Source organism: Cherax quadricarinatus, chromosome 94, assembly GCF_038502225.1.
Source record: "Cherax quadricarinatus isolate ZL_2023a chromosome 94, ASM3850222v1, whole genome shotgun sequence".
Classification (NCBI taxonomy): domain Eukaryota; kingdom Metazoa; phylum Arthropoda; class Malacostraca; order Decapoda; family Parastacidae; genus Cherax; species Cherax quadricarinatus.
In genome coordinates this window covers 5764587-5783060 of record NC_091385.1, presented here as the reverse complement: position 1 = coordinate 5783060, position 18474 = coordinate 5764587, and the positions used below count along the sequence as shown (strand labels likewise).

The window sequence follows — 18474 nt, the reverse complement described above, 5'->3', positions numbered from 1 at the left end:
TTGTTCCTGCCTGTCTGCTGGTACATAATGTACCCTCGTAGGGTCTGCTTGTTCCTGCCTGTCTGCTGGTACATAATGTACCCTCGTAGCGTCTGCTTGTTCCTGCCTGTCTGCTGGTACATAATGTACCCTCGTAGGGTCTGCTTGTTCCTGCCTGTCTGCTGGTACATAATGTACCCTCGTAGCGTCTGCTTGTCTGCTGGTACATAATGTACCCTCGTAGCGTCTGCTTGTTCCTGCCTGTCTGCTGGTACATAATGTACCCTCGTAGGGTCTGCTTGTTCCTGCCTGTCTGCTGGTACATAATGTACCCTCGTAGCGTCTGCTTGTCTGCTGGTACATAATGTATCCTCGTAGCGTCTGCTTGTTCCTGCCTGTCTGCTGGTACATAATGTACCCTCGTAGCGTCTGCTTGTCTGCTGGTACATAATGTACCCTCGTAGCGTCTGCTTCTCTGTTGGTACATAATGTACCCCCGTAGTGTCTGCTTGTCTGCTGGTGCACAATGTACCCTTGTAGCGTCTGTTTGTCCCTGGTTCACCCGACTGTTGGGTCCAGCACTTGCAGGTTTTGTCTCCAGCATCATCGATCCAAACCCATTATTTTCTTGTCCCTGCTTCAGGTTCAGCTCTATGGTGTCTAATAGATATTCTTCTCTCTTATCTTTCAGTAATGTCAGTACTAACTTCCCCTTTGAAATAATGACCAAAATATCCCCTCGATGCAGGTTCCCCCTCTACATTTTCCCTCAGTAACCACCTGTTTATACCACCTACGCCACTTGTCAGCAGACCGTTGTGCAGTGAAGGCACTCCTAATACTCCCCTGATTTACTCCCCTAACACACTCACCTAACACTCGCCTAGCCCTCTCACCTAACACACTCACCTAACATACCTAACATACTCACCTAACATACCTAACACACTCACCTAACACTCGCCTAGCCCTCTCACCTAACACACTCACCTAACATACCTAACATACTCACCTAACATACCTAACACACTCACCTAACATACCTAACACACTCACCTAACACACTCCCATAACACACTCCCCTAACACACTCACCTAACACTCCCCTAACACACTTTTCCCTGGGCGACACTATCCTCTTAGGCACCTACTAGGTTCCACATACCTTCAAGGGAGTGAGGGCTCTTGATTAAAGGGCCTGGAGCAACCCTCTCCCCTTCCAAACATCATATATGTATAAAGTTATGTAACCCATATGGCTCACTCCTATAATGATGATAATATATACAACAAATTATTATAATTATCATCAGAGGAAAACATATTAAAATTGCAGAACAAAAATAAAAAATAAAAATTAATTTCCAGGAATAGAAATTATATTACACAGTATTATTAAAAAATTATTATAATTATTATGATGGGGAGTTAATATTTCTATTTCTGGTATTTTTATACTGTTACTAATAATGCTACAAATAATAATAATAATAATAATAATAATATCCCGCTGACTATTACTACTACAAATACTACTGTTACTACTACTACTATTGCTGTTGCTGCTACTGTTACTCTGCTACTACTACTGCTGTTATTATTATATAGTGCTGCTACTGTTACTACTGCTACTCTACTACTACTACTGCTGCTGCTGTTACTACTATTGCTGCTACTGTTACTACTGCTACTCTACTACTACTACTGCTGCTGCTGTTACTACTATTGCTGCTACTGTTACTACTGCTACTCTAGTACTACTACTGCTGTTACTACTATTGCTGCTACTGTTACTACTGCTACTCTAGTACTACTACTGCTGTTACTACTACTCTAGTACTACTACTGCTACTACTATTGCTGCTACTGTTACTACTGCTACTCTACTAGCTACTACTACTACTACTGTTACTACTGCTAAGTACTACTAATATATTGCTGCTACTGACTACTGGGAGACTGTTACACTGCTACTCTAGTACTACTACTGATACTATTGCTGCTACTGTTACTACTGCTACTCTAGTACTACTACTGCTGTTACTACTATTGCTGCTACTGAGAGTGATCGGAGAGTGTACATACAACAGTCGGGAGAGATCAAGCATCACTCTGGGAGGCTTTAAAACCAGAGATGAGATGTGTCTCTCGTATCTCTTCTACTGGCCCAGGGTGGACCTGTCTCTCTGTCACTCCAAGCCGTCTCTCAACACGGTCCTCCACTCGCTGGGCATCGAGGAGCTGTCAGCGTGAGTACTTTCACTTGGGGCTTGATACCTGTTTTCCCGTTACATTGCCAGAGTTGTCACTCTGACTCTCTTACTCTTACTCACTCACTCTCTCTCTCTCTCTCTCTCACTTCATATTAAGGTTGAGTGATTGAGAATCACTCAACCTTAATACTGTTTTATATCAAATCGATCCTTCACCTAGAAATATTACAGCCTACATCACCTAAAAATATTACAGCCTACATCACCTAAAAATATTACTACCTAACATTACCACCTGGAACATTACCACCTGGAACATTACCACCTAGAACAATACCACCTAGAACAATACCACCTAGAACAATACCACCTAGAACAATACCACCTAGAACAATACCACCTAAAACATTACCACCTAGAACATTACCACCTAAAACAAACATTACCACCTAGAACATTACCACCTAAAACAAACATTACCACCTAAAATATTACCACCTAAAACATTACCACCTGGACATTACCACCTAGAATATTACCACCTAAAACAACAGTGACTTAGCAAATTGAAATATCAAAGGCATAAATAAAGCAATGCTGCCATGTTGAAACCTGATCAAATTCCTTCTTCCCAGACGTAGGTACTAAATTACGTCACTCGGGGTTTTGACTACCTGCAGGGAACCATCCTACCTGGTTTGCTGCTAGCTTGTGTTGTTGTAGTGAAAGGTGGTACTTATTTTATGATAATGTAAACTTATGCTTCATGGAAACCGGTTAGCCGGGCCCGAGTCCTGGAAATGGGGAGTACATTGTGTGGACTCTGGAGGATGGGTGGGGAAAGTTGTAGTTCTGTAGGTAGGAAGTGCAGTGCCTGCACTCGGAAGGATGGGTGAGGAAGATGCAGTTCTGGAGATGGGAAGTACAGTACCTGCACTCTGAAGGATGGGTGAGGATGTTACAGTCCTGGAGGTGGGAAGTACAATGCCTGCATTCTGAAGGATGGGTGAGGATGTTAGTCCTGGAGGTGGGAAGTACAATGCCTGCACTCTGAAGGATGGGTGGGGATGTTACAGTCCTGGAGGTGGGAAGTACAGTGCCTGCACTCTGAAGGATGGGTGAGGATGTTAGAGATCAAGTCTGCCAGGACGCTATCGAAAGAGTGATGGTGTATGTGTTTTCTTCTTTGGGTCGCCCTACCTTGGTGGTCAACAATCGAAGTGGCAAATAAATTAAGATAAATTTCGATATCCAAAGCATTGTCAGAATTATACCCATCCCTTCAGCACATATAAACATTTCGTAAACACAGAAGTCTTGACCTACATCAGTGTGAGGGAGAGAGATGACGAGCGAGGTGGATGCATCTGACAAGGGTGGTGTTTAACACAGTTAAAACTGTATACAGTGGAGCCCCGGTTTTCGAACGTACCGGACGTTGAACAAACTGGTGTCCGAACAATTCTGTTCAGAAAAAAATGACCCGGTCTTTGAAGGTTTTTCCGGAGTCCGTACACGCTGACTTGTTTACAATTCAGTTGTAAAAAATCTTTACAGGAAAGCCTTATTTCCGGGTCACCATCTGGAACAGACCCGAGCCGGGACAAGACCGGCGAACCTACTACAGTACAGTTTCAAAAGTGCTTTGAAGTGACCTTTGAAACTGACCTAACTCTCAGACACTTCAACATCCTCCCAGGGAAATACTGTTTTGGACATCGAACTTTTTGCAGTTCGAAGACCACCTAGGAACCAACTAAGTTCAAATACCTGGGTTCCACTGTATATAGGTGTAATCTACCTTTCGTACCAACTGTGGGGACCAACAGTCTCGGAAAAGTTGACAAAAGAAAGCTATGAGAGAAAATATTTAGATTTCTCATTAAGTCCATTTGAATATTCCACATTTTCGTACCAACCTTACTTTGACAACTGCATTAATAGGCACACATTATATAATATGGTACAACAGCTTAACATGTATATTTTCTATAATGACAGAGATACAACGCAAGGATAAAAGGGGATACAAAGCTTAGCCAGCTTCGACGATACACGAAATATTCAATATGACTGGGAGAAACTCAATGCAAGAAATTTCCTGTGACAAGTAACCTTCAAAACGATATTCTGGGAGACATTGCAATGATTTTTAGTCTGGAAATAAGGTGAAAACCTCAGTTGTAAAAGGACACAGAAATGCAAAAACTGGGATGTTAGATTGCAAATATTTCGGTTCCATGTACCTAAGGTCGAGCGAGTTTCAAGTCAGTGGGTGCAAGTTGCAAACATTGCAGACTACACCAACAGGAGAGACAGAGACAGAGAGAGAGAGAGAGAGAGAGAGAGAGAGAGAGAGAGAGAGAGAGAGAGAGAGGAGGCAAACAATGGAGCTTATAGCACTTCGCCGTATCTTGCATCTGCTTGACATGTTGCAAGATTCTGTACGAGGCACAAGTACGCTCACACCTTGAGTATGCTCCACTTTCTTGGTTTGCCTGCCCCCCCCCTCTCATCTGCGACTGCTCGACAGAGTAGAGAACAGAGCAAGACGTCTCATCTCTCGCCTGGACCCATCCTGGATAGATCTGTCATTTCAGCAGAGCCTTCAACATAGGAGGGATGCGGGTGGTCTTACTGTTATGTACAAGGCCAATATTGTCAAAGTACCACACTTGGATCCACTTCGAGGACAGCGTGAAGTAAGCTTCTATACCACAAGACGGGCAGAAAGCAGCAACTTCACTCTGGCTGTACCCTTCCCCAGAACATCACTCCATCTGAGATCATATATACCCAGGATGACTCGAGTATGGAACATAGTCGTACAGCATAATGATGTCAACGAGATAAAGCCAGTTGATCAAATGAAAATGCTGGCCCACAGATGGCTCCAACTTCATCCTGTTCCCTACTTTTATGTCTCATAAAAACAAAAATGCTTGCAAATGAGCTGATGTAGGTAACAGCTCTTAGCTTGTCAATAAATTTAGGAATCCTTAACCTGTAAATAGCTTGACAATAAAGCTAGAGATCCTTAACCTAACCTTGTCAAACCCTGTGTAAAAAAAAAAACGAGAGAGAGAGAAAATGGATAATGTCTGGCCTCTCCAGTTCTTTCCTCAGGAGACGTGGTGGCTCCTTCCCACCAGCATCTCAAACGTCAAAGGCGTCAGCATCTCCGGCACGTTGCCTCCCTAAGGCCCAGCAGATCGATCGCCCCCCATCCTTATGCTGCAACAGATTACGTTTTCTCAGGAGGAGGAGGAGGTAGAGGGAGAACATGAGTAGGAAGAGTTGAGTAAGGAAGACGTGTGCAACACTTGGGTATCTTTTGTCGAAAGATTTCGAGAAAAAAGACACCCAAGTGTTGCACATGTGTCTTATTCATCAATAAAGACACCCAGGTGTTGCACGTGTGTCTTATTCATCAATAAAGACACCCAGGTGTTGTACATGTGTCATTAATCAACTTGTTGGTATTGTTGACAATTAATGGGATGAATAGAACGGACAAGAGGAAGAGCAGGAGGAAGAACAGGAAGTGCAAATAAAAGCAAGAGTTCTCTCTTGATGGCCGAATTCTTGTTCCATTTGTATCAATCTTTCTGAAAGCAACAATAAGGTTTTGTCAAGACTCCGTTAAAAATAACGAGAGAGAGAGAGAGAGAGAGAGAGAGGTTGTTTTCGGATCTCTGCTCACCTATTTCTGGTTGTAAGGGATCGAGTCTCAGCTCCTGATCCTACGTTTTAACCTGCCAGTTGCTGGATTCGCTTTCTCCTAGCATCGTGGAGCGTTTCCATACCCTAGGAGGAAGCAAATCCAGCAACTGGCAAGATAAAATGCAGGATCGGGAGCTGAGACTCGACTACTTCCACTATTTCCTCCAGATCATTCCACTTAACACCTTGAGGCTGAAAAGAGTTTTTATTACGAGAGTGAGAGAGAGAGAGAGAGAGAGAGAGAGAGAGAGAGAGAGAGAGAGAGAGAGAGAGAGAGAGAGAGAGAGAGAGAGAGAGAGAGAGAGAGAGAGAGGTTGTTTTCGGATCTCTGCTCACCTATTTCTGGTTGTAAGGGATCGAGTCTCAGCTCCTGATCCTACGTTTTAACTTGCCAGTTGCTGGATTCGCTTTCTCCTAGCATCGTGGAGCGTTTCCATACCCTAGGAGGAAGCAAATCCAGCAACTGGCAAGTTAAAATGCAGGATCGGGAGCTGAGACTCGACTACTTCCACTATTTCCTCCAGATCATTCCACTTAACACCTTGAGGCTGAAAAGAGTTTTTATTACGAGAGTGAGAGAGAGAGAGAGAGAGAGAGAGAGAGAGAGAGAGAGAGAGAGAGAGAGAGAGAGAGAGAGAGAGAGAGAGAGAGAGAGAGAGAGAGAGAGAGAGATATTTGTGACAAATACTAAACATTATGAACTATTAACCAAGCTGCAGCCAGCCGGGATTAGATGATTCTTGAAGGATCGCTGGTTAAGTGGTTAAGGCGATGTGAACATCGTTCAGTGTCTTGAGGCGGGAGAATGTGTCGCAGGATCTAATCCCGGCTGGCCGCTGCTTGGTAAATGATTCAACACTTGTTCCGTGGCTTCCTTACTATGAACGATACATTACCTCGTCTCAATCGTTATATTTTTATTCATTTCTGACTATTCCATATATAATATTAATTATAGGATATATTATTTTACTATATAATATTATATATTATTATTATAGGGTAATATATTAATACCGAATAATATTACAGAAAATAAATACAAATTAATATAACGTAATGTAATATCATTAATCATGAAAGATAACATAACGTAATGTAATATAACACACAAAGTATTGAATATAGTCACTAAGAGTCATTTTTGGCTTCTCCAAAACAGAAATTCAGATCCTATTAAAATCCGACGACCGATCGAACTGGCTGGCAAGTCGTTGGAGTGGCGACTGATGAACTACGACTGGAAGAACCAGTTCGACTACTTCCAGGAGACGACCCACAGCGGTACTTTCAACCCCATCTGTTGGAGGCGAGGAGAAAGTCTCATTCCAGTAAGTTTAGTCTTGAAAATCTTATCCCACAGACTTTACGACTATCTTATCCCACAGACTTTACGACTATCTTATCCCACAGACTTTCAGACAATGAGCTCTCAGACTATCTTATCCCACAGACTTTCAGACTATCAGTCCTCAGACTATCTTATCCCACAGACTTTCAGCTCTCAGACTATCTTATCCCACAGTTTTTCAGACTATCTTACCTCTCAGACTGTCTTCTCGTACGTCTTAAAGTCTGAAGATTTAAAAATTTCTTCAGTCTTGGTCAGACGCAAAAGCTTTCAGCTGCTAATTTAAGCTTTTTTTATTTTTTTTGCCTTCGCACGTCTTATTTCACCTCTTGTCTTAGCTCTCACCTCATGTCTCAGCTCTCACCTCATGTCTCAGCTCTCACCTCATGTCTCAGCTCTCACCTCATGTCTCAGCTCTCATCTCATGTCTCAGCTCACGCCTCATGTCTCAGCTCTCACCTTGTCTCAGCTCACGCCTAATTTCTCAGCTCTCACCTCATGTCTCAGCTCACACCTGTCTCAGCTCTCACCTCATGTCTCAGCTCTCATCTCATGTCTCAGCTCACACCTCATGTCTCAGCTCACACCTCATGTCTCAGCTCACACCTCATGTCTCTCATGTCTCAGCTCACATGTCTCTTATCATGTCTCAGCTCTCACCTCATGTCTCAGCTCTCACCTCATGTCTCAGCTCTCATCTCATCACACCTCATGTCTCAGCTCACGTCTCTCATTTCTCAGCTCTCACCTCATGTCTCAGCTCACACATGTCATCTCAGCTCTCACCTCATGTCTCAGCTCACACATGTCTCTCATCATTCTCAGCTCTCACCTCATGTCTCAGCTCACACATGTCTCAGCTCTCACCTCATGTCTCAGCTCTCACCTCATGTCTCAGCTCTCACCTCATGTCTCAGCTCTCACCTCATGTCTCAGCTCTCACCTCATGTCTCAGCTCTCACCTCATGTCTCAGCTCACGCCTCATGTCTCAGCTCTCACCTTGCCTCAGCTCACGCCTCATTTCTCAGCTCTCACCTCATGTCTCAGCTCACACCTGTCTCAGCTCTCACCTCATGTCTCAGCTCTCATCTCATGTCTCAGTTCACACCTGTCTCAGCTCACACCTCATGTCTCAGCTCACACCTCATGTCTCAGCTCATGTTTTAGCTCACCTTTTATGACCCTTAAATGTCCTTATTTCAACTAAGTACCAAAATAAACGTGGAAGCGCTAAACCGGTATGGATGGGCCATACATTGCTTATGTAGGAATGGGAGGTAATCAAGCTTGATCCGAGGAAGGGGAGGGCGCCTCCATTTCAGTGTAGCATCAAGTTTTCCTTTTCAAGGGCATTTTAAAGGCCATTTTCTAATATTAAAAGGCACTTGGTTATTTTCCTGTCAAAATAACTTGGTTATCAATAAATGAAGAAAATTTAGCTAAGTAAATTATAAGGGCCATTTACGAACTAATTTTAAATGACAAATGGATTTTATGAATAAAAAAAAGGTTTCTGATATAGTGACAAGCCCTGACTGACGTCTTGCTGACAAGCCCTGACTGACGTCTTGTTGACAAGCCTTGACTGACGTCTTGTTGACAAGCCTTGACTGACGTCTTGTTGACAAGCCTTGACTGACGTCTTGTTGACAAGCCTTGACTGACGTCTTGTTGACAAGCCTTGACTGACGTCTTGTTGACAAGCCTTGACTGACGTCTTGTTGACAAGCCTTGACTGACGTCTTGTTGACAAGCCCTGACTGACGTCTTGTTGACAAGCTTTGACTGACGTCTTGTTGACTTGACTGTCTTGTTTGACAAGCCTGGACTGACGTCTTGTTGACAAGCCTTGACTGACGTCTTGTTGACAAGCCCTGACTGACGTCTTGTTGACAAGCCCTGACTGACGTCTTGTTGACAAGCCCTGACTGACGTCTTGTTGACAAGCCTTGACTGACGTCTTGTTGACAAGCCCTGACTGACGTCTTGTTGACAAGCTTTGACTGACGTCTTGTTGACATTCTGACAAGCCCTGACTGAGTCCTATGAATTCCCTGTCAAGGAGGAAAAAATGGCAGTCAACTTTACCAGGAATTTACCCGTAACTCGTTTCGAAAGATTCCTGTACCCGCGGACGGGTTACATGTACCTATACTCCTAGAACTTTACTCCCCCATTCCTGACTAACCCTAGGTACCTACCTTCCCCATTATTGACCCTAACCCTAGTACCTTCCATTCCCATTGTTTTCCTCTTAAGAGCTTCCCCATTAATGGGTTATATGCTACCCTTAAATTTTATTGAGTATTTTATTAATAGTAGTAATACCCTTACTACTGAAGCTTGTTACTATTACTACCACTATTACTACTACCACTGTTACTACTACTACCATTACTATTGCAACAATCTTATAGCTACTAGCACCACTGTTGCTACTATTACTGCTGCTACTTTCCTTCTTTCATTAATTCTGCTGCTACTACTACTACTGGTTACATTCTACTATTACTGCTGCTTTACTTCTATTCTATTACTACTCTTTCTTCCATTCTAGTACTATCACTACTATTCTATCTTCTTTCAACTTTTCCCGATCTGTTCTCTAGTCTTCTCTCTTAGACGCGACTTGACAACAGATCATAACGGTCAGAAACTCCCTGAGTTTCCTAGCTGCTGGATATTTGTGAATAATTAATTTCCTTTGTTTCTGCAGGAAGCAGAGAAACTCGACTATGAGTACCCAAACATTACGGAGGCGTGGCTGCCGGAGAACGTCTGCAGACAACGCAGAAGGAAGAGCAAGCGACGCAAGACGAAGAACGGTCGCGGCAAGAGCCGTCAGGGCGACGCAGAGGAAGGGGAGGAAGAGGAGGAGGAGGAGGAAGAGGAAGAGGTGATGTTTGATGATCAAACCAACTCCAGGCCTATAGAAAGGATTGACGTGGATCCTTTCAATCACGTTGATGTTTTCATGCCAGTGATTGAGGGAAGAGTTGAGAGTGGCCCCCAAGACCCGTTTGGAGTGGAGGAGGCTCCGAACCAGGGACTGGAGGAGGAGATGGAAGAAATGGAGAGGGACTTGGAAAAGGAACTGGCTAATAAATACCCGGACACGTTCCAAGAAAGAACCGCACATCAGAACATAGAAGGGTCAAGTTCCAACTGCCTTATATCTCAGTGGATATTGTCAATGTGCCTGTGTGTTCTGTCTCTCTCTCAGCTCTACGACAGCCACGGCTGAGGTCGAGGAATCAGGGCACGGAAGATCGCCTCTTCGATGTCGCAAGTGTATTCATTTTTAAGGACATAAACACGCGCTGTGAAAAATGTGGATTAAGCCTCCGGCTTCTTACTGCTCTCAGAGATACGGCATCTAAGAGTATCTCCCAAAGATGATGGTTCACCTGCCTTAGGAATGTGCAAAGAACCTTGGTTATTGTGTTGAGTGTTGAGACGTGTGTGTGTGTGTGTGTGTATGTGTGAGTGTGTGTATGTTTGGGGGAGGGAGTGGGATGGGGTTGGAGGACGCTGAAGGACGTTGAAAACCTTGTCCAAACCTCACCATCACCTCCAACCTCTGACTCCCTATATGCTACATTATCAGTGCCTCTTTTTTGTAAAATTGTCGCTTTTATGTGTTCTGGGGGCATTTCGTACGTTTTTTGTGAGAAATGTGATGAAATAGTCTCAAGGTTTTATAAATTTGTGCAAAAGTTGTAGATAATATATGGCGCAAATAAATATTTTATTTATAGAATAAAGCAAATTCAATTAGACAGCCTCACCTCAGTAGTTAATCGACACAGAAGAATTAATTTTGTATTTTAAATCCTGTACTTTACAAGTGATGTATTTTGCTTGGTGAAAGGTTCCATATATCGAGCTTCGTGTGCTTGAAAAGCCAGAAATTTCCAAGAAGCATAGATAATTTATTTTTTACGTTCCTGATCTTTTCAAAATTACTCGTAATTTGTGTGCTAGGGATGTTTAATGCCACAGTGGATGATTAGGTAATACCTGCAAGTATGGTAGGCACACCCATGGTGCAGACCAAACTTGTTATGCACTGTGTTTCGCTCTGTGTAGAGCGAAACGTTGTTCTTCAAGTTGATATCCAATTTACAGAAAAAAAAATGGCTTGAGGATTCTTTTTTTTCCATTAGAGTTTTATCTATTTTTTTAATCTCTAAATTATTTTTTGAGTTCTAAATCGTGTCTATAAACTCGGTCCATATATCTATATATATATACAAATATATATGTATATATATACATAAATTGTATAACAGTAGTATCTGTGATTAGACATTTCTGTTTCACAACAGCTCATGGGTTGATGAATCACTAAGAGGTGTGGTGTGGACCAGTGGACCAGCACACCTTCCCTAAACGAGGTGTGGACCAGCACACCTTCCCTAAACGAGGTGTGGACCAGCACACCTTCCCTAAACGAGGTGTGGACCAGCACACCTTCCCTAAACGAGGTGTGGACCAGCACACCTTCCCTAAACGAGGTATGGACCAGCACATGTTCCCTAAACGAGGTGTGGACCAGCACACCTTCCCTAAACGAGGTGTGGACCAGCATATGTTCCCTAAACGAGGTGTGGACCAGCACACCTTCCCTAAACGAGGTATGGACCAGCATACCTTCCCTAAACGAGGTGTGGACCAGCACATGTTCCCTAAAGTATGGAGCAATGGACCAGTACACCCTCAACACTACGAGATGTGGTCAAGTGGACCATCACACCCCTTTATACAAGGTGTAAAGCAATGAACCAGCACACCTCAACACTACCAGGTGTGGTCAAATGGACCAGCATTCCCATCTCGTTACTACAAGGTGTGGCTCTAGCCACTGGTCCAGCATAACACCTCTACTTCACAAGGTGCAGTTCAGATACACAGACTAGCACACCTCCAGCCTCCGTCTAACCCTTCAGAATTAACACTTCTCTTGTTCAACTGTTTACACCTACACGAAATTACACCAATAGAATAATGTACAGGCGTATGGAACACAATATACTGAACGAGCTTTAACTGGGACAGTTATCAAAATGATTTAAAACCCGACAAGTTGAAGAATTAAAGACTTTTGCAACATCTGGGATTCTTTACTGTGGAAATGTTTGATAGCTTCCTCAGTCACATACAGAGATGAATAGAGGAGTTTGAGGTAATCAGTCCCTCAGCCTCGAGTCGACTTGTTCAATCTTAAATGTTGCAAAAGTATTTAATTCTTCAACTAGGACAAAGTTTGGTTCCTAGAAGAGCTTTAGCAAGCCCTTAATAAAGCTCTAGGGCGAAACGTAGACCCAGATAAAGCTTATTCTTCATAATGTGCACCTCAAAAAAGCTCTACTACATAATGAGCTCATCCCCACAGTTTTAAAAAGATGATTTCTACGAAAAAGCAAACTTAGAATTTGTGTGCAGAAGTTTAGAAGCCTTAGACATTTAGAATCACTTTCTAAATTGAAAAGGGAAGTGAGTTTTTGGGAACAAGTAAAAATTAGAAAAATTATGGTGAAAGTCAAGCTAGTGAAATTATTTTAGAACATATATATATATATATATATATATATATATATATATATATATATATATATATATATATATATATATATATATATAAAGCCAGAGGCTTATGTAACGCGCTAAACCCGTGTGGGTAAATCAGCACAAGGAATGGTGAAGGCTCGATCCTCTGTCCCTTCTCTGACCCATCAGGACGAAGGGTTGTAGAGTCGGAATTTACTAAGTGGACGTCAGAATGGATATACTCAGCGGCTTTAAAAAACAAGAAGGCGTTTGGGCTGCAAATTTCTGACCGAGGTCTGTAATGCTGGTATATATGGTGGCATATATACCCTGAGTATGGTGGCATATATACCCTGAGTATGGTGGCATATATACCCTGAGTATGGTGGCATATATACCCTGAGTATGGTGGCATATATACCCTGAGTATGGTGGCATATATACCCTGAGTATGGTGGCATATATACCCTGAGTATGGTGGCATATATACCCTGAGTATGGTGGCATATATACCCTGAGTATGGTGGCATATATACCCTGAGTATGGTGGCATATATACCCTGAGTATGGTGGCATATATACCCTGAGTATTGTGGTATATACCCTGAGTATGGTGGCATATATACCCTGAGTATGGTGGCATATATACCCTGAGTATGGTGGCATATATACCCTGAGTATGGTGGCATATATACCCTGAGTATTGTGGTATATATACTTTGTGGTGGAGGCCCCAGCAACCAGAAATCTGCTGCCGTCAACCAACTTGTAAACTGACACGTGGAAGTAGTCTATTAAAACGTTTCGCCCAGAGTTTCGTCTTGATTTAAACGTAAGTCATGTACAACAATTGGTTACCTTTATTGCCGAAACGTTTCGCCTAACAGGTTTCTTCAGTCGAATACAGGAGAAACACTGGCAGCAACGCAGACACCCAGGTGTTGTACACGTGTCTTATTCATCAATAAAGACACCCGAGTGTTGCACATGTGTCTTATTCATCAGTAAAGACACCTAGGTATTGCACATGTGTCTTATTCAACTCAGCAGGCCTACTGGCCCATACCAGGCACGTCCTCCTCAGAACCAACCCTTCCCACCTCCATACAAGACTAACCTAATCTAAAACTACCTAACCCTGATAAACCTCCGAGCGAAACATCGTTTTAAAGACCTTCCGTGTCTGCTTAACGCCTATCCAGCAGTTGAACACCAAATATTACGAGACGAGACATGTGCCTCTTTAAACCCAAGTTGAGAGCTTCCAAGATTGAGATTATACTAAGAATCTGTTCCCTATAATGCTGTAGTTTCCCTAACTTAGCTTGGAATTCGAGAAAACACAGGTCGTGCGCTATTGTGATAGATCCCATATAGAATACTGTACCTTAAAAGAACCATGGTATGGGTAGGGATTGAGCTTACTTGCCGCGAGTTCAATCCCTACCCGTACGGTGAATTGTTTGCAATCGTGTCATTACGATTTTGTAAGTCGTACTGTACCTTAAGATGAATAAGAAATTGAGTCTGGAGATGAAAGGGAATTGTAACAACGTGATGGTACGCGGTGTTTATGGTTGCGATGTTAGTACCTACTCTGTGGGGAACGTTGTGTTTAAACGAACGTTATAATGAACGTTCTTGTGAACGTTTTGAATACCGCATGGGGCATACAGCGCCTGAGGAACGGGAACTAGTGTGTGTGTGTGTGTGTGTGTATGTGTGTGTGTGTGTGTGTGTGTGTGTGTGTGTGTGTGTGTGTGTGTGTGTGTGTGTGTGTGTGTGTGTGTGTGTGCGTGTGTGTGTGTGTGTATGTGTGTGTGTATGTGTGTGTGTGTGTGTGTGTGTGTGTGTGTGTGTGTGTGTGTGTGTGTGTGTGTGTGTGTGTGTGTGTGTGTGTGTGTGTGTGTGTGTGTGTGTGGTGTGTGTGTGGTGTGTGTGTGTGGTGTGTGTGTGTGTGTGTGTGTGGTGTGTGTGTGTGTGTGTGTGTGTGTGTGTGTGTGTGTGTGTGTGTGTGTGTGTGTGTGTGTGTGTGTGTGTGGTGTGTGTGTGGTGTGTGTGTGTGTGGTGTGTGTGTGTGTGGTGTGTGTGTGGTGTGTGTGTTGTGTGTGTGTGGTGTGTGTGTGTGGTGTGTGTGTGGTGTGTGCATGTGTGGTGTGTGCATGTGTGGTATGCGTGTGTGGTGTGTGCATGTGTGGTATGCGTGTGTGGTGTGCGTGTGTGTGTGATGTATGTGTGTGGTGCATGTGTGTGTGTGTGTGTGTGTGTGTGATGTATGTGTGTGTGTGTGTGTGTGTGTGTGTGTGTGTGTGTGTGTGTGTGTGTGTGTGTGTGTGTGTGTGTGTGTGTGTGTGTGTGTGTGTGTGTGTGTGTGTGTGGTGTGTGTGTGGTGTGTGTGTGGTGTGTGTGGTGTGTGTGTGGTGTGTGTGTGTGGTGTGTGTGTGGTGTGTGCATGTGTGGTGTGTGCATGTGTGGTATGCGTGTGTGGTGTATGCGTGTGTGGTGTGTGCATGTGTGGTATGCGTGTGTGGTGTGCGTGTGTGTGTGATGTATGTGTGTGGTGTGTGTGTGTGGTGTTTGTGTATGTATGTGGTGTGTGTGTGTGTGTGGTGTGTGTGGTGTGTGTGGTGTGTGTGTGTGGTGTGTTTACCTGGAGTTTACCTGGAGAGAGTTCCGGGGGTCAACGCCCCCGCGGCCCGGTGTGTGTGTGGTGTGTGTGTGTGGTGTGTGTGTGGTGTGTGGTGTGTGTGTGTGTGGTGTGTGTGGTGTGTGTGTGTGGTGTGTGTGTGTGGTGTGTGTGTGGTGTGTGTGTGGTGTGTGTGTGTGGTGTGTGTGTGGTGTGTGTGTGGTGTGTGTGTGGTGTGTGTGTGTGGTGTGTGTGTGTGGTGTGTGTGTGTGGTGTGTGTGTGGTGTGTGTGTGGTGTGTGTGTGTGGTGTGTGTGTGTGGTGTGTGTGTGTGGTGTGTGGTGTGTGTGTGTGGTGTGTGGTGTGTGTGTGGTGTGTGTGTGTGGTGTGTGTGTGTGGTGTGTGTGTGTGGTGTGTGTGTGGTGTGTGTGTGGTGTGTGCATGTGTGGTATGCGTGTGTGGTGTGCGTGTGTGTGTGATGTATGTGTGTGTGTGTGTGTGTGTGTGTGTGTGTGTGTGTGTGTGTGTGAGAGAGAGAGAGAGAGAGAGAGAGAGAGAGAGAGAGAGAGAGAGAGAGAGAGAGAGAGAGAGAGAGAGAGAGAGAGAGAGAGAGAGAGAGAGCACATTCACTAGCACCTATGCCCTTCTTGCTAACGAAGACTGTTCTGGTCAACACTACACAGTTATTAACTGTATTCTACAGTCAGTAAGAGAAACTGTAATGGATACAGTCCTATTTTTTGTTCATCTTCCTATTAGCCTACAGTCCACCCATTTTTCCAGTCACAGACTGGCCAATTAAGTTTATATGTCAGTTTGTCTCTCAGTCAATGTCCAGTTCAATGATTTCCTATCTACCCCTTGATGCTGAAGGGCTCTTGATCCAAAGAACTGGAGCTACCCGTCCCTTAGATCGAATCTGATTGCGTCCCTATTCTCCAAAAGCTCTGTTTTGAACTTCCGGATTTAGCGCTCCCCCATGAAATGAAACCTACCCATTAACCAGACATTCAATTACCCCCATTTGGAAATGGGAGTTTACCCATGATATGAAACCTGGCTACCTCCACATTACCCAGACATCGTTACCCCATTTGGAAATGGACCCTCCCCATGATAATCCTATTTCTTACGACTTGCAGTCAATTCACCCTATTCACCCAGTTTTATCAAGTTTGACGTGTGCAACACTTGGGTGTCCACATTTGAAGACATTTCGCGCACCAGTGGCTTTTTCAGTTCAAAACAGAAATGATATACGAGGACAGAAGAAGATGAGGTAAGCAGTCCCTCAGTCTTGCAATACAATATACAGAAGACAGTGGAAGACGAGGAAGTCAATCCTTGCAGAATTTCCACGGTCTTGTGTGTATAGTCCTGCAACACAGAGGGGACTGATCACCTAATCTTCCACTGTCCTCGTATACCTCAATAAACAACTGATAAAGCCACTGGTGGGCGAAACGTTTACAGACACTCATGTGTTGAACATACGTCTTACTTATCAACTTGTCGGTATTGTATACCAGACAATTTCCTGTACCCATTTGGTAGCTGGGTTTATCCTCTGGTATACCTCAGCAAGTTGCGTGAGGTTTACTTCGCTCCTGTAAACCTCCACTCAACCTCAAGATAATTAAACCAGTTAACGGTCAACTAAAACCCATTTAAATCTAGAATTCAGTCCAGATTATTTTAGTAAATTCAATCGTTACTCATTTAGCAATCATTCTGCTGGTCTAGAGTCAGTCATTCTGCTGGTCTAGAGTCAGTCATTCTGTTGGTCTATAGTAAGTCATTCTGTTGGCCTATAGTCAGTCATACTGTTGGTCTACAGTCAGTCATTCTGTTGGCCTATAGTCAGTCATTCTGTTGGTCTACAGTCATTCTATTGGTCTATAGTCAGTCATTCTGTTGGTCTATAGCAGTCATTCTGTTGGTCTATAGTCAGTCTGTTGGTCTACAGTCATTCTGTTGGTTCTACATTCTGTTGGCTCTACAGTCATTCTGGTGGTGTACAGTCATTCTGTTGGTTCTACAGACATTCTGGTCTACAGTCATTCTGTTGGTTCTACAGACATTCTGGTCTACAGTCATTCTGTTGGTTCTACAGTCTTTCTGGTGGTCTGCAGTCATTCTGTTGGTTCTACAGTCATTCTGGTGGTCTACAGTCATTCTGATGGTCTACAGTCATTCTGCTGGTTCTGCAGTCATTCTGTTGATTCTACCTCCTGGTGGTTCTACAGTCATTCTGTTGGTTCTACAGTCATTCTGTTGGTTCTACCTCCTGGTGGTTCTACAGTCATTCTGTTGTGTCTACAGTCATTCTGTTGGTTCTACATTCTGGTGGTTCTACAGTCATTCTGTTGTGTCTACAGTCATTCTGGTGGTTCTACAGTCATTCTGTTGGTTCTACCTCCTGGTGGTTCTACAGTCATTCCAGTTATATTTCTATTGATTTACAGTCATTCCATCCCGTTTAAACAGTCAACAGTCATTCCCGTTGACTGTGCTTTCCTAAGGGAGTTAAGTATAACATTCACTGGGGCATCCTAAGGGGTGACTCAGCGCCCTTTACGAGTTTAGCGCTTCATCAAGTAACAGGTCATTTCTAGATCTCGACTCGTTCCTCCTGAAGCCTGGGTAGCTACCTGAAACCGGTTTCACGGGTTATTTTACTCTCAAGAGCCAGGTTTCGTTACCTGCCTGGTCAACCAGACTGTTGGTGCCAGAGGAATGCATACCTTGACACGACAGCTTGTTTGAACACTTACTTTCCCTATTGTCTAGTATCAGGAAGTGATAAAATACAACTGTATTATTGATTTTTATTACTATTATATTGCTACTAATATTTTTATATTATTTATTGTATTTTCATTATATTATTGTATTTTTATATTAATTGTATTTTCATCATTATATTATTGTATTTTCATTATATTAATTATTGTATTGTCATTATTACTAATTTTGCATAATTAATTTGTATTTTCATTATATTTATTGTATTAATAACTGTATTCCCATTA

General features: G+C 43.3%; 1 protein-coding gene across 1 annotated transcript in view; it reads left to right on the top strand.

Annotated features, from left to right (window-relative positions):
- Window positions 1–12822, top strand: part of LOC128700883 (DBH-like monooxygenase protein 1) — a 430549-nt gene extending 417727 nt beyond the window's left edge. The window contains exons 11-13 of the mRNA XM_070104742.1: window positions 2045–2228; window positions 7078–7246; window positions 9984–12822. Of these exons, the coding sequence (XP_069960843.1) occupies window positions 2045–2228; window positions 7078–7246; window positions 9984–10511 (881 nt within the window). The 3' untranslated portion in view covers window positions 10512–12822. The remainder of the gene's footprint in view (window positions 1–2044; window positions 2229–7077; window positions 7247–9983) is intronic.
- Window positions 12823–18474: the final 5652 nt, after the last annotated feature.